This window comes from Eumetopias jubatus, unplaced genomic scaffold (genome assembly GCF_037043125.1).
Source record: "Eumetopias jubatus isolate StellerSeaLion01/CBP00866 unplaced genomic scaffold, mEumJub1_p1.0 scaffold_16, whole genome shotgun sequence".
Taxonomy (NCBI): domain Eukaryota; kingdom Metazoa; phylum Chordata; class Mammalia; order Carnivora; family Otariidae; genus Eumetopias; species Eumetopias jubatus.
Genome location: NW_028274822.1, coordinates 65131159 through 65148382, shown reverse-complemented (window position 1 = coordinate 65148382; position 17224 = coordinate 65131159). Strand labels below are relative to the sequence as shown.

General features: G+C 40.9%; 1 protein-coding gene across 1 annotated transcript in view; it reads right to left on the bottom strand.

The window, feature by feature from the left end:
* CLTCL1 (clathrin heavy chain like 1) overlaps positions 1-17224 on the bottom strand; it is a 102055-nt gene that overhangs the window by 19508 nt on the left and 65323 nt on the right. The window contains exons 21-24 of the mRNA XM_088019399.1: positions 16073-16218; positions 3865-4048; positions 2616-2808; positions 1841-1998 (exon numbers count right to left, since the gene is read on the bottom strand). Coding sequence (XP_087875525.1) covers positions 1841-1998; positions 2616-2808; positions 3865-4048; positions 16073-16218 — 681 coding nt within the window. The remainder of the gene's footprint in view (positions 1-1840; positions 1999-2615; positions 2809-3864; positions 4049-16072; positions 16219-17224) is intronic.

Here is a 17224-nt window from a genome sequence, read left to right as displayed (position 1 = left end):
GATGTCCTGCTTCAGCCCCCTGGGCCACCTCTGTACTGCTCCTGCAACACACTGAAATATTCCTCAAGGCACCCTTGCACAGGCTCTTCTGTCTGCACTCAGGCGTCCTCCCTCAGAGGGATGGATTCAAGAACTCACCTCCGGGACACCATGCTAGCCACCTGTTGAGAAGTGCACCACCCACCTTCCCACACCACCTGCCCTACACTGTCCACCTCTCCCTGCTGTGCTTTTCTCCTGTAAACTTACCATTTAACACACCACAAATTTCTTGAATGGATCATAAGATCCACAAAGGCAGAAATTCGACTATTTTCACACCTGCATCCACAGTCCCTATCCTGGCACATGGAAGATGCTCAAGAAAAGTTCGTTGCATGGATTAATTAATGAAGTATCGTATCAAAGCGTATGATCCTTTAAGACTCTTATTATTGTCAATTTATAGGCAATACAGGGAAAATGAGTTAAATGACATCATGGGACTTCATTCAGCAGAAGCCAGACTGTGGGACACGTATAAAAACAGGCGGTGGACTAATCTGGCTGATGTGTACTGACCCCACCTTGGAGAACTGTGGAAGGCAGGGAGCACAGCCTTAGGGTCACCATGAACAGAGGCAAAGAACAAGCAAAGCCATCTGAGCTTCCTCGTCCAGCTAATTTCCGGTAGGATTTACCTTCTGTGTGACCCAAGACAGCATCTCTGGCTATGGTATTTAATAGACTCCCCAGTCAGGAGAATTCTGTTATGAATTCAGAGGGAGATTTTGGGCAAGGCTTCATTTTCTAACACCTTTATTAATTTTCTGATTATAAAGGCAATTTAAAAGTTATGGTCACCGATTAAAACAAGACTTGGCAAACACAGGCAAGTGAAAGGAAAATGGAAGAGTATTGCCCAATCCTTATCTCTGAGTTCTTCGTTGTCACCACCTGGGATGTTTTTCTAGGTACACAGATATGTTCATCATATTGTACATGAAGGTTTTCACTCGGCTAGAACTTACTTCAAAGGTTTTTCTGTCCCAAACAAGACTCTAAATACTTGTAATGGCTGTATTATATTCTACTGAAGGATGTTATTTCCTTTTGCTGGACACTGGCTTTCAACTGTTATTAGTATAAATCATGCTGCAATGATTAAATATTTATGTGTAAAGCTATCTGGACTTTTTCTTCTTTCTTGGGATTTATTTTTACATCTAGACCTATGAGGCCCATGATTAGGAATATACATATATTTAAAGCTTTTATGCATTAGATGAACTGATACTTTCCTTTGTGCTTTCTTCCACTGCCTATATGCTTAAAAACTCCTTCCTCATACAAAGATTCAAGTAAATACTGAAAACTTTTTATTAAGAAAAAAACCCCTCAACTTTTACCTATAATTCTTTCATCTAGAATCTCACCCCAGGAAATAGGAGACTTTACACTTATTTAGCTCTTTCTTTTATTTAACATTTTTCCTTAAGGTTTGTTTAAACATTTTGGTGTTATTCTTACTTTAAAAAAAATTCTTCCCATTACATTATGATAATTGCTAACAATATGAAAAGCTGTTAATTTCCAACCTCTCTCTTTTACCTGGCCAGTTACTCAGTTCACTTTGCTCCTCAGTGATAACAGCTAGAACACTGGCACATAGTCCTATACATTTTTTAGGTGAATCATTCTGATGTGCACAGCCAGGGGACTTAACTTCCATACCAGCGACAGTAACACAGGACTTAATTCACGGGGTGGCTTTTTTCTCAGTGTCAAAGATCTGTGCCACTCTAGGGAGCAATCCCTAAACCTGCCTGGAGCAGTTTGTGGTCCCCAGGGCACAGCCTACCTGCTGGATGTGGGCATTGTTGGGTCCATTAATACAATCTTCTAGCTCAGACAGACGGCTGGTTTTAGCCAGGGCAAAAATAAGTTCAGTATCTATATAGGATTCACGGCCCTTTTTCCTGGCCATCTGTAGAAATTTAACCAGATCCTCCCAATTGTCTAAAGACAGAAAACAAAAATACATTAATCCAGAGCTGCTGAGTTTAAACAGGAGGCTCAGCTCCTCCCATTTTGTCCCCAGTTAAGATGTTTAATCTCCTACTCAGCTTCAGTGAGGGCTTAGACTCCAGGTAAGGTCTAGAAGGACTTGTTTGCCTGCTAAGCAGAGCCCTATTCCAGATGGGAGAGACAGGAAGGGCAGAACCACATGAAAGCTGACTCTGGGGAAGGGAAATTCCATGTCACCAAGTAAAGACCTCACCAGGAGGCAGGATGCTTATTCCAGCCCCTGGAGAAGCGAGGACCACAGTTAATTGGAAAGGCCAGAAGAAGCTCTGGGTCTAAGTTTTTACCTTAAAATTATCATGATAATGCTATGCATTGTGCTTAAACTATCTTGCCAACCAAAGAGCTAGTGTCTAGTTAACAGCCAACTGAAGAGTTAGTGTCATTAACAGAATAACAGTAATAGATTCTTTTGGAAAACTTTGACTTAGCATGTCTCCAATATCTCTGGATGTGTAACATGTGCAGATTCCTGGGAGGGCCACATCCTTCTCTTGCCATGCTTCACACCAGTGAGAGGCAGAGCCCCAGGGAGAGGAGGTTCACTTAACTGCTCCTGCTGGCTGCCTGAACGACCTCCAGGTAAGAGGAAGGGTCATCAGCTCTAATGTAGGAGTCGATGGCTTCTTTCACCAAGTCTTTCTGGAGCTGGGCGCAGGCCAGCTGACTCCATACAGCAGGCTCATTGCATCTCTCCGCAAACTCGTATGCTCGGTCTAGGTTTCCAATGTGCTCAATCAGGACCTAGGGGTTACAAGAGGACTCTCATTCTCTGCAACACCCAGTCAGCTCCAGGGAGCAGACAGATTTTTGTTCAGTTCTACATTTTGCCTAAAGTTGCATGACCATTACAACTCAGTCCAAAGCAACTGGGCATTAAGTATTTCTCAGATGATGACTGGAGGGAAAAGATGAGACCTATATTGTACAGGAGGAAAATGCCATGTGGAGAAGAGACACTCCAACACAGAGGCATAAAGAAATGAGAGAAAGCCAAGCTAAGTTTTTTGGGCCAGGAGAATGACATGGGAGTTGTCTCCCGATCCTGGTAAGATAGTACAATGGGGCATATAGGGTGTAAAAAGGCTCAAAGGAGCTACTGTGGGGAATGAGATAGCTCAGCAGGCAGAAAACAGGCCTGAAGGACAGTCTGGAGGGCTTGGGTGCAGCAGCTGCCCCTCGTACAGTTTGATCTCAGAGCAAGGCCAAAGACCATGTATGAACCGAAAAGAGGAGATCTGAGATTTCACAGGCAGGTACAGAAAAATGGTAAGGGGAAGAGGCAAGGACATAAAGAATCTTGGTAAGACAGCAGTTAAAGTGATCTGTCCCATGGTTTATAATTCATTTGGAAATAAAACCAGAAAAGGCCAACATTCTGGGAGGAAAGGGAGGAGGGCTAAGGGAAAGGCTCTTGGGGGGGTTGAAGGTGGGCAGGAGGGCTGGCAGGACTGCTCTGAGGAGTTGAGGCAGCAGGGGGTGAAGGACTGAAACAGTCATCATGTGCGAGGGCTCTGAGAATCAGACACCTCGGTCACTAGGGCTGACCACAACACCTCGATTCAGGTATCCAAGTCTAGAGGAATGACCAGGAAGTGGGGGTGACTGCCAGACAGCAGGAGCACCAGCAGAGTAGGAGCCAACAGCCTGGGAAGATGGGTTACTGGTGAAGAGCAGAAAAGAGCACAAGGATCTGAGAGATACATCGAACAACCGGAGGGTGTGACACTGTTGGTGATGACGAGGACACAGTGTGGCAGAGGTCACTAGGGTCTACCATGACAGCACTCAGCAGCTCACCTGGATTGCTGAGGCGTTCACATCAAACTTGCGGAAGATGGTGAAGGCCTCCTCATACAGTGCACTGCTGACAGCGATGTTTGCAATGTCTGGGGCATCGTAGTTGTCCAGGCGGCTGATGTATTCCATGACCCGTGTTCGGTCCGCCTTGATGGCAGTCAGGATCAGCAGATTCTGGAGATTCCTTAAGAGAGGTGGTGGTCAGCACAGTGTCACAGGAATGAAAGCTGTACATAACACTCTTTGGCAGGTTGACCAGCCCAAGATCCCCAATTTAAAAGTATTTAAAACACATACACATGACTGACGAATAGATACAACAGAATATTTATGAAGTATATGTGGTCCAATGTCTTGAGAAAGCACCAGGTAGGAGATAGGAGAAATCAGAAAACCACCAGTCATTGGAAGGCTGCTGCAGCTTCTCCAGGAGCTGCCTCCACTCCCGCTTCACAGGTATCTGTTTTCCTGAACTGTGCCTCTTACTAGCTCTTTGTGGTTCTTCATAGTTCTACCATATAAATTGTATATCTATGGGTGCCTGAGTGGCTCAGTCAGTTGCGCGTCTGCCTTCAGCTCAGGTCATGATCCCAGGGTCCTGGGATCAAGCCCTGCGTCAGGCTCCCTGCTGAGCGGGGAGCCTGCTTCTCCCTTTCCCGCTCCCCCTGCTTGTGCTGTCTCTCTCTCAAAAAAATAGTCTTTTAAAAAATTGTACCATTGTTGTAGTTCTGTATACTAGCAATGTACAACATAAACAAAAAAACCCCTCTACCTATTTATAATAGCTTCCAAAACATGAAATATTTAGGTATAAATCTAATAAGACATATATATGATCTATATGCTGAAAAATATAAAATGCTGAGAAAAAGTAAGCAATATAGTTTTGCATGTTTTTAAACTGTCCTTTTCTTTAATCACACTAGATGCATTCTTATAAAATTTGTTTTCTTTTGTCTTCTTCAAAGATGTGGGGGGGAAATCTATGTAATGTACCATATTAAGAATTTAAAAAAGAAAAACGTGATCATACTGATTCAGAAAGAGCATCTGACAAAATCCAACACCCATTAATGATAAAGACTCTGAACAAACTAGAAATAGAAGGGAACTTCTTCAATCTGATGAAGGCTATCTACAAAGTATCCACAGCTCTCAATGGTGAGAGACTGAATGCTTCCCCCCAGGATCAGGAACAAGACAATGTCTTCTTTCCCCACTTTTATTCAACATCCTATTGGAGGCTCTAGTCATGGCAGTTAGGCAAGAAAAATAAAAGGCATCAAGATTAGAAAGGAAGAGATAAAACTGCCACTGTTTGCAGGTAAAATGATTGACAGAAAATTCCAAGGAATCTTTGAAAAAAAGTTCTAGGATAAATAAGCTTAGCAAGGTACTGGATACAAGGTTAACCATTGTTGTAGTTCTGTATACTAGCAACGTACAATTGTAAACAAAAAAAACCCCTCTATTTACAATAGCTTCCAAAACATGAAATATTTAGGTATAAATTTAATAAGACATGTACATGATCTATATGCTGAAAAATAGAAAATGCTGATAAGAAAAATTAAAGATCTAAATAAATGGAGAGATGTATTTATATACTCAACACAGTAAAGATACCAACTGTCCCCAAATTGGTCTATAGATCTCATGCAATTCCAATCAAAATTCCAGGAGGTTTCCCTGTCGATACAAACAAAGCTGATTCTAAATCTTGAACAAGAATAAAGTTGGAGGAATCACAGAACCTGGCCAAGTGATTTTTGGCAAAGAAGCAAAAGGAATTCAATGCAGAATGGACCCAACAAATAAGGCTGGAATGACTGGACATCCACATGCAAAAAAATGAACGTCAACCTAAACTTCATACGTTTTTGGACACTGGACCACACATCTAAATGTAAAATGTAAAACTATAAGACTTTTAGAAGGATTCCGGAGAGAATCTTTGACCTGGGATTAGGCACAGAGTTCTTTTTTTTTTTTTTTTTTAAAGATTTATTTATTTATTTGAGAGAGCGAGAATGAGACAGAGAGAGAGTACATGAGAGGGGGGAGGGTCAGAGGGAGAAGCGATGTGGGACTCGATCCCAGGACTCCGGGATCATGACCTGAGCCGAAGGCAGTCGCTTAACCAACTGAGCCACCCAGGCGCCCGGCACAGAGTTCTTAACACCAAAACACAATCACAATCCACAAGAGAAAAGTTTGACCTGGACTTGATCCAAATGAAAACTTTTTATATGCAAATGATACTATTAGGAGAATAAAAAGACAAACTCCACACTGGGAAAAAATATTTGCAAATCCCATATAAAACAAAGCACTTGTATCCAGAATGTATAAAGAACTCTCAAAACTTAACAGTGAAAAACCAAATAACACAATTTAAAAAAAAGGCAAAAGATTTGAGAGACTCTTCACCCAAGAGGATATATGGAGGGCAAGTAAGCACAGGGAAAGTTGTTTAACAATCATTAGCCATTAGGGAAGTGCAAATTAAAACTACAATAACTTGCCACCAAATGCTTATTAGAATGGCTAAAATAAAAAACACCGATAATACCAAGTGCTGGTGAAAATGTAGAGCAACTGGAATTCTTTTTTTTTTTTTTTAATTTTTTTATTGTTATGTTAATCACCATATATTACATCATTAGTTTTTGGTGCAGTGTTCCATGATTCATTGTTTGTTCATAACACCCAGTGCTCCATGCAGAACGTGCCCTCCTCAATACCCATCACCAGGCTAACCCATCCCCCTACCCCCCTCCCCTCTAGAACCCTCAGTTTGTTTTTCAGAGTCCATCATCTCTCATGGTTCGTCTCCCCCTCTGACATACCCCTTTTCTTCCTCTCCTGTTATCTTCTTCTTTTTCTTTTTTCTTAAAATATGTTGCGTTATTTGTTTCAGAAGTACAGAACTGTGATTCAACAGTCTTGCACAATTCACAGCGCTCACCGTAGCACATACCCTCCCCAATGTCTATCACCCAGCCACCCCGTCCCTCCCACCCCCAACCACTCCAGTAACACTCAGTTTCTTTCCTGAGATTAAGAATTCCTCATATCAGTGAGGTCATGTGATACATGTCTTTCTCTGATTGACTTATTTCACTCAGCATAACACCCTCCAGTTCCATCCACGTCGGAGCAACTGGAATTCTTACACATTGTTGGTGGGAATGCAAAATGGTACAGTCACTCTGGCAAACAATAGTTTGGCAGCTTCTTAAACAGTTAAACATACATATACCATATGGCTCAGCAACTGCTAGGTGTGTTCAAACAAAAATCTGGACACAAACATTTATAGCAGCTATGTATTCAAAGTAACCCCAAACTGAAAACAATCCATGTCCTTCAATGAACAAGTGGATAAACAAACTGTTGTACATTCATACCACAGAACACCGTTCAGCAATAAGAGAGAACTATTGATGCACACAACTTGGATGAATCTCAAAGGCATTACAGTGTGTGAAAAAAGCTAAGTCTCAAAAAATTGCATGCTATGTGATTCCCTTTACATGACATTCTTGAAAAGGCAAAACTGGATTGATGGTGATGAATCACAGATGGGCAATTGTCAGGGGTACAGGGGATGTAACTGTAAAGGGTAGTTCACATGAGGCAGTTTCATAGTGAGGGAACTGTTCTGTGTGCTGTGGTGGTTACATACATGAATCTAGGCTTGTGTTGAAATTCCCCACAAAAGACCAATTTAACTGTATGATAATTAAAAAGGGGGAAAAAGTATTAAAAAATTAGGTCCAAGATTCACCCATGCTGTTGTATAGCATTCACTTCCACTGGGACATGGTACTCCGCTGTACAACAGTACCACAGCTCTTTTACCAACGGGTATCTAGACTGCTCTCAGATCTTTGCTATTGGAAATTGTGCTGCTTTGTGCATTCTTGCACATGTCTCCGATACAGGTGAGCCGAGTTTCTTCAGGGTTCAGAACCAAGAGTGGAAACATCTTCTAACATGCACTGCTTCCCAAGAGGAACGCACATTCCCAACAGGGTACACCCAGTTGCTCGAGACTCTCATCAAGGCTGATTAGGAGAGCTAGATCCCCACAGCTCTGCAGGAGGAAAGGGATGGTACACAGCGGCCAGGCTGTGCTTCCCTGATGGTTGATGAGGCTGCATTCCTGCCTTAGACTCACAGGCTGTCTCTCCTCTTGCTGAAGGATCACTCAAGAGCTTTGCTGAGTTCTCTATCAGGTTGTCTGAGTTTTTCTTTTTCATTTTATGTTCTCCATGCTAGTTTTTTGTTGGTTATGTATGTTGTAAATGTCATCTGTTTGCAGCTTCCCCTTTTCTCATCTTATTATGATAAAGTTCTTAGGTTTAACACAGTCCTATTTACTAGTTTTTCAAATGGTTTATGTATTTTTGCAACTGGCTTATGTGTTCATTAGGCCACAAATATACTTCTTTTAAACATAAACTCTAAAAACATTATAGTTTTGATTTTATATTTAAATCTCTACATTGTGTGGCACAGAGATCCAATTTTAATTTTTACCCATACAGATAATCATTTGTCCCAACATCATTTTACTGAAAAGTCTACTATTTCCATCTGCATAGCCAGCTCTGTCATAAATAAATGTTTTACATATGTGTGGGTATATTTTAGGGTTCTTTGCTCTATTATAATGGTCCATTTCTCTACTCCTTGGCCAAACCATAATGTCTTGATTTAATTTTATAATATTTCTAGATCAGAGTAAGTACCTTGCCATCCCAAAACCTACTCTCACCTCTTAAGTGATTTATTATTTGCGTTAGCAATCTTAACTATTCTTGGCCTTTTATCTTTTTGATTTAAAATCTCCCTGTCAAGTTTCATAAGTAAACAAATAGAGAGTTTTACTGGTATTGCAGTAAATTTGAGTGATGTGGGTAAAACTGATCTTTTTTTTTTTAAAGATTTTATTTTTGAGAGAGAGAGAGAGAGAGAGAGAGAGAGAGAAAATGCACGAGCAGGGGGAGCAGCAGATGAAGAAGCAGACTCCATGCTGAGCAGGGAGCCCGATGCAGGACTTGAACCCAGGACCCGGGGATCACAATCTGAGCTGAAGGCACTTAACCGACTGAGTCACCCAGGTGCCCCTGATGTCTTTCAATATGATGTGATCACTCATGAATTTACATCAAGCTGTTTATCATGGTTGAATGGACAGGACTACAGCAGTTCACCTTTTCATTTGTCTCCCGATTTTTTTTAAGAACCACGTCTACTTGTTGAATATATGTAAATTCATTCCAGTAAGCTTATAATTCACATTAACTGTCAACAGTTATGTTTTTATTTACTTTTAAAAATAATATTTACTACTGTCTTTCTTTATGTATACTTTTTAATATGCTTATTTTAAGCTAATTACCTGGAAAGGTTATGTTAAGATCTCCCAATATGGTGAATTTGTTTGTGTCTTCTTGCAGTTTTGTCAATTGTTGCCTTACACATTTTGAAACTATATTATTAGGTATATACAAGTTCAGAATTATCTTCCTGGTGAGCTGAATATTTCATTATTATATACAGTACTCCCCCTTATCTGCACGTAATACATTCCAAGACCCCAAGTGGGGGTTTGAAACCACAGGTAGTTCCAAACCCTATATATTTTTTCCTGTACATACACACCTATGATAAACTTTATTTTATTAATCAGGCACAGTAAGAGATTAACAGTAACTAATGATAACATAGAACAATTACAATACCTTATAAGTAAAATTTATGTGAATGTGGTTTCTCGCTCTCAAAATATCTTACCGTACCACACTCACCCTTCCTGTGATGATGTGAGATGCATTTAGCCTATGTGATAAGAAGTGAGGTGATTGATGTAGGCACTGAGACATAGTGTTAGGCTACAGCTGACCTTCTGACACATTGTCTGCTTCCAGACAACCACAGTTAACCATGACAACTGAAACCACAGGACATGAAATCATGGATAAGTGGGGACTACTGTACTGGCCCTTTTTACTTCAGTGTTGTTTTTTTTTTTAAGATTTTATTTATTTATTTGTCAGAGAGAGAGAGAACATGTGCATGTACAAACAGGGGGAGTGGCAAGCAGATGGAGAAGCAAGCTCCCCACTGAGCAAGGAGCTTGATGTGGGACTCGATCCTAAGACCCTGGGATCATGACCTGAGCCGAAGGCAGATGCTTAATGGACTGAGACACCCAGGTGTCCCTCAATAATGATTTTTACCTCAAAGTCTATTTTGTATGATACAAATATAGACTATATAATATATATATAAACATACAATGTCATATTATATTAACATATAGTATCAATATAATACCAGCATTTTTAGGTTTACATTTGCCTAACTTTTAAAAATTCTTTTATTTCTAACTTCTCATTAATTTTATGTTAATGTACTCTGAAGTCAAATCACCCCATATCCTTTGGCTTCTACTGAGGCTGCTGAAAAGTCTGCTGTCAGTCTAATTCACATTTGTTATAGGTAATCTATCTTCTCTCTGAGGGCTTAAAAATTTTTCTGATGTTCCACAGTTTTGCTATAATGTGTGTAAAGGTGGTTTTAAAAAATTAATCTTCCTTGGGATTTGCTGGGCTTCCTGAATTTGAGAACTAGGAACATCAGTTCTATTAAAATCTCCATCATCTTCCCTCCAAATAGTGTCTCATTCCCTGACCTCTCTCTGAGGCTCTGATTAGGTCTCCCTTCAGCCTGTATAGATCTTAAACTCTTTCACATTTTCTACCTGTCTTGGCTACATTCTTGCAATTTCTTCACATGTATCCTTCAATTCCTATTTTTTTAAATGTTCTTCATTTTAACTTTTCTTTCTTTTTTTTTTAAGATTTTATTTATTTGACAGAGAGAGACACAGCGAGAGAGGGAACACAAGGAGGGGGAGTGGGGGAGGAAGAAGCAGGCTTCCCCGCTGAGCAGGGAGCCCGATGTGGGGCTCGATCCCAGGACCCTGGGACCATGACCCAAGCCGAAGGCAGACGCTTAACTAACTGAGCCACCCAGGTGCCCCACAATTCCTATTTTTTAATCCCCCTAAACCCATTTGGAGTTTACTTCAAATCCAATTACATAAATTTATTTTTTATTTATCAGTTACTTGGTATTTAAAAAAATCTGCTTGAGGGGTGCCTGGATGACTCAGTTGGTTAATTATCTGACTTTGGCTCAGGTCGTGATCTCAGGGTCCTGGGATCGAGCCCCACATCAGGCTCCCCACTCAACGGGGAGTCTGCTTGTCCCTCTCCCTTTCCCTCTGCCCCTGCTTGTGCTCTCTGTCTCTCTCTCAAATAAATAAAATCCCTAAAAAAAAAGTCTGCTTGATCTTTTGGATATTTAAACACATTACATGTAATTTTATATTCCATGCCTGATAATTCCAATAACCACAGTCCCTCTAGGTAGATCTGAGTCTACTCTGTTTTGCTGTGGGCTCTTACTAATGGAGCCTTGTTTCCTTATGCATTTTGTCAATGTTTTTACTATGAGCTCATTATTTCTTGGAATGTTATGTCAGAATTCTCTGAAGCCTTGCTAGAGGGTAGGCTCTTCTTAAAAGGATTTGTATTTGTCTTTGACAGACATCTGAAGGCACTACCTGATGGCAATCATTTCAAAATTAAATTCCTCACTTGAGGATTTTTAATCCCATGCCAGTTCACAGGAATTTGTACTAAAACCTGTTAGAGGGCCAGCCTCTCAGGGCCAGTTTTGTCCTCATAATCTAGCACCATGGTTCCAAAGAGCTCTTTTTGGTTTTGTTTTGGCTGGTCTCTTAGCAGAGGGCTAGGCAATACTGGTATAGTTTAGCCTTGCACTGCGGAGGGGCTTCACTGCAGACTTCACACCTTTCGTAGGCCCTTGGGTTGTATCTCCTATCCTCTGTGTCCTGTGGGAACACACACACCGGGTTCAACAGAGTTTGGCAAAAGTCACTAGCTCATGGATCATTTGTATATTTCACCCTACATCTTCAGTCTTTCCAGTAACAGGATCTGTGTAAGTATATAGGTATCTAAGTCTGCCACACTGCTAACTCAGGCTATTCTCACCTGCACAGAAAACTATGTCTGGTGAAGCAGTCGGTCACAGAAAGAAGGGCAAGAACTTGAAGGTCCCCCTGCATTGTGAAAAACAACAGTGTCCAAGGAGTCAGCACACAGTCAGAACCACCTTGAAATGTTTTTCTGTGGGAAGTACTAACAGGCTAAGATCTATCAAAGGAGGTTGGCCAGACAACAAGATAGAATATCCTAGCCACCTCAGGTACCTTAACTCCGGCATTCTGTCATCAATGAGGGCACAGGATTCCATTAAAATGTAATTTCATGTTCCATAATTTACCATTTAGCATTTCTCAGTTTAAAAACAAACAATAACCAGTAATGAAATTGAAGCAGTAATCAAAAATCTCCCAAAAAACAAGAGTCCAGGGTCAGATGGATTCCCAGGGAAATTCTACATTTAAAGAAGAAATAATACCTATTCTTCTGAAGCTGTTTCAAAAAACAGAAACAGAAGGAAAACTTCCAAACACCTTCTATGATGCCAGCATTACCTTGATCCCAAAACCAGGCAAAGACCCCATCAAAAAGGAGAATTACAGACCAATATCCCCGATGAATATGGATGCCAAAATACTAAACAAGACCCTAGCCAATAGGATCCAACAGGACATTAAAAGGATTACCCATCACGACTGGGGATGCAAGGGTGGTTCAACATTCGCAAATCAATCAACATGATAGAACACATTGATTAAAAAAAAAAGACAAGAACCATGTGATCCTCTCAATTGACGCAGAAAAAGCATTTGACAAAATACAGCATCTTTTCCTGATTAAAACTCTTCAGAGTATAGGGATAGAGGGAACATTCCTCAAGTTCATAAAATCCATCTATGAAAAGGCCACAGCGGATATCATTCTCAATGGGGAAAAGCTGAGAGCTTTTCCCTTAAGATCAGGAACACAACAGGGATGCCCACTCTTGCCACTATTATTCAACATAGTACTAGAAGTCCTAGCATCAGCAATCAGACAACAAAAAGAAATAAAACATATTCAAATTGGCAAAGAAGAAGTCAAACTCTCTCTCTTTGCAGGTGACATGATACTCTATGTGGAAAACCCAAAAGACTCCACCCCCAAATTACTAGAACTCATACAGCAATTCAGTAATGTGGCAGGATACAAAATCAATGCACAGAAATCAGTTGCTTTTCTATACACTAACAATGTAACTGTAGAAAGAGAAATTTGGGAATTGATTCCATTTACAATAGCACCAAAAATCATAAAATACCTTGGAATAAACCTAACAAAAGAGGTAAAGGATCTATACTCTAGAAACTACAGAACACTTACGAAAGAAATTGAAGACACAAAAAGATGGAAAAACATTCCAGGCTCATGGACTGGAAGAATAAATATTGTTAAAATGTCTATGCTGCCCAGAGCAATCTACACTTTCAACGCCATCCCTATCAAAACAATTGGCGTTTTTCAAAGAGCTGAAACAAACAATCCTAAAATATGTATGGAACCGGAAAAGACCCCGAATCACCAAGGAAATGTTGACAAAGAAAAACAAAGCTAGGGGCATCACGTTGCCTGATTTCATGCTATATTACAAAACTGTGATCACCAAGACAGCATGGTATTGGCACAAAAACAGACACATAGATCAATGGAACATAATACAGTCTCCAGAAATGGACCCTCAACTCTATGGTTTACTAATCTTCGACAAATCAGGAAAAAATATCCAATGGGAAAAAGACAGTCTCTTCCGAACCATGAGAGATGATGGACTCTGAAAAACAAACTGAGGTTTCTAGAGGGGAGGGGGTTGGGGGGATGGGTTAGCCTGGTGATGGGTATTAAAGAGCCGTTCTGTGTGGAGCACTGGGTGTTATGCACAAACAATGAACCATGGAACACTACATCAAAAACTAATGATGTATGGTGATTAACATAACAATAAAAAATTAAAAAAAAAGACAGTCTCTTCAATAAATGGTGTTGGGAAAATTGGGTAACTATATACAGAAGAATGAAACTCGATCATTCTCTTACACCATACACAAACATAAACTCTAAATGGATGAACAACCTCAATGTGAGACAGGAATCTATCAAAATCCTACAGGAAAACATAGGCAGTAACCTCAGCCACAGCAACTTCTTTCATTACACATCTCCAAAGGCAAGGGAAACAAAAGCAAAAATGAACTTTTGGGACTTCATCAAGATAAAAAGCTTCTGCACAGCAAAGGAAACAGTCAACAAAACTAAGAGGCAACCCACGGATGGGAGAAGATATTTGCAAATGACATTACAGAATAAAGGGCTTGTATCCAATATCTATAAAGAACTTCTCAAACTTAACACCCAAAAAACAAGTCAAAAAATGGGCAGAATACATGAACAGACACTTCTCAAAAGAAGATATATGAATGGCTAACAGACAAATGAAAAAAGGTTCAACATCACCAGCCATCAGGGAAATTCAAATCAAAACCACACTGAGATACCACCTTATACCAGTTAGAATGGCAAAAATTAACAAGGCAGGAAACAACAAATGTTGGAGAGGATGTGGAGAAAGGGGAACCCTCTTACACTGTTGGTGGGAATGCAAGTTGGTACAGGCACTTTGGAAAACAGTATGGAGGTGCCTCAAAAAGTTAAAAATAGAGCTTCCCTATGACCCAGCAATTGCACTACTGGGTATTTACCCCAAAGATACAGATGTAGTGAAAAGAAGGGGCACATGCACCCGAATGTTCATAGCAGCAATGTCCACAAAAGCCAAACTGTGGAAGGAGCCAAGATACCCTTCAACAGATGAATGGATAAAGAAGATGTGGTTTATATATACAATGGAATATTACTCAGCCATCAGAAAGGATGAATACCTACCGTTTTCATCCACATGGATGGAACTGGAGGGGATTATGCTAAGTGAAATAAGTCAAGCAGAGAAAGACAATTATCATTTGGTTTCACTTATTTGTAGAACATAAGGAATAGCATGGACGACATCAGGGGAAGGAAGGGAAAACTGAAGGGGGTGGAAATCAGAGGGGGAGATGAACCATGAGAGACTATGGACTCTGGGAAGCAATCTGAGGGTTTCAGAGGGGAGGGGGGTGGGGGGATGGGTTAGCCCCGTGATGGGTATTAAGGAGGGCATGTGTTGTAATGAGCACTGGGTGTTATATGCAAATAATGAATCACGGAAAAGTAAAAAAAAAAAACCCAAAACAAAACAAAACAAAACACAAACAACAACAAAAAAAACCCAAACACATCCTCACAAACATTCTTTAACACAATGCCACAGACCTTGAAAGCCCATCTGGCCTACAAAATAAACCTTACAATTAAATCTTTACAGCGGATTTATGATGTGAATACACTGGTCTGTTTGACACAGAATCTCTGATAATGAATTTTTTTTTAAAGATTTTATTTATTCATTTGAGACAGAGAGATAAAGAGAGAGCATGAGCAGGGGGAGAGGCAGAGGGAGAGGGAGGAGCAGACTCCCCGCCGAGCCAGAAGCCAGACACGGGGTTCCATCCCAGGACCCCAGGATCACGACCCAAGCTGAAGGCAGACACTCAACCATCTGAGCCACCCAGGTGCCCTGATAATGAATTTTAAAGTGGAAATAAATGCTGGGTGTGACCACACTGAAGCATGCTCTATTATTACTTCCAAAGTGTCTGCCCATTCTGTTGTTTCTGTCTAGAATGCTCTTCCTACCCAAGCTCCTACTCATCATGCTTCTATATTATATCTCCAGCGAGTCATCCCTGATACATGTCCAGATTTAGTTTTCTTGACATCTGTTTCCAGGCTTTGTTCACCATGATTTTGCTTGGGACATAGTAGGCACTAATGAATATTAGCTCCCTTTCTGAGCACTGTGGTTAAAGAAGAGTGCAGGCCAGAGAAGCAAGAGGAAGGACAGATTCCTGGGAAAAGTAGAATTTAGGTGGGGCTAGAAGAGACAGGTAGGACTCAAGATACAAAACGCAGTGGGAGCAGCCAATAAGGCTGGGCAGGTGAGGTAAGACAAAACTGTAAGGGAAAGTGAACATCAGGCAGGTGCTTGAATCTGACCGAGTCAGCAGCTACCCTCGGCATACCCTTACCTGTGCTCACTGAAGACTGAGTTATCCAGAACAATCTTCTCCAGCAGCTCAATCAGTTCATTAGGCAGATCAGCTGTCATGAAGGCCTTGACAGTGACCGAGACCTCTTCAGGATCCTGTGTTTCTGACAATGCCGTCTGTACCACCTGGTTTTAAATATCATTTGAAAGAACTTGGTTAGATAAAGTCAATTCAAGACTATCTTTGAAGCTAAACAGAAAGAAAGGATTCCTCCATGGCAGTCTGAAATAGACGCAGAGAAAATAGGAGATTTCTCAAGGTAAAAAGGGAAGGTTGTCTAAAGAAGTCAATTTCAGAGATTTCTGCCTGCTCTATTTGATGATTAGTTTCCCTCTCACATCAAAAGGGCTGCAGACTCATCTCTGCCCCAAAAACCATACTGTAAATTTACTCCAAAGCCAATAACACAGTGTACTTAAACAGGCATCTGAAATGCATGTTTGCTTTCATCTTTGTTTGTTCATAGCAAATATGGCCTCCATTTCTCTAATGAAGCTCTTGCTAGCCTAGAGTACCACAACTGCTCTGGCCCAGCTCACTTCCAGGCATGCAGTTGAGTACACTCTGAGCTCCACAGCCCTTAGAACCATGCCAAGGGAAATACTGACAAAAAACTGGCCACACAACCCCTCATCCAATTACAGGTGTCTCACCTACAAGAAAACTCACAAGTGGGGGAAAAGACATTTTTCCAGAGTACACTTCCCAGGTAACAGCAGGCTAGAAGGTCAGCATTGTTCTCTTTGCACTTTGTGCCAGGGGCCTTTGGTGACTTCAGGGTCTATCAGTTTTGCCAAGCTTCATCAAGGGTGGGCAATAGCAACGCATTAATGAGAAAGAACAGATAGCTAGGAGGAGGTATGACACAGATAATACATATCTCTGGCCATGAACTTTGACCCTACAAACAGGAGGGGCTGCAATGGAACTAGAATCAAAGTCAGCCCAGTCCACCTTGCAAGTGGCCACTGTATACTCAATGGCACCATAAGATACAAAAGTTTTTCTGAGGAGTTTATAATAATCCTAACAGCTATGCAAAGGAGTTTGAGGAAAGGGGCTATCACAGGAGATAAGTAACAAAAAGGGTGTACTTAAGGGAAAGGAGAACTGTGACAGCACACAGACTTC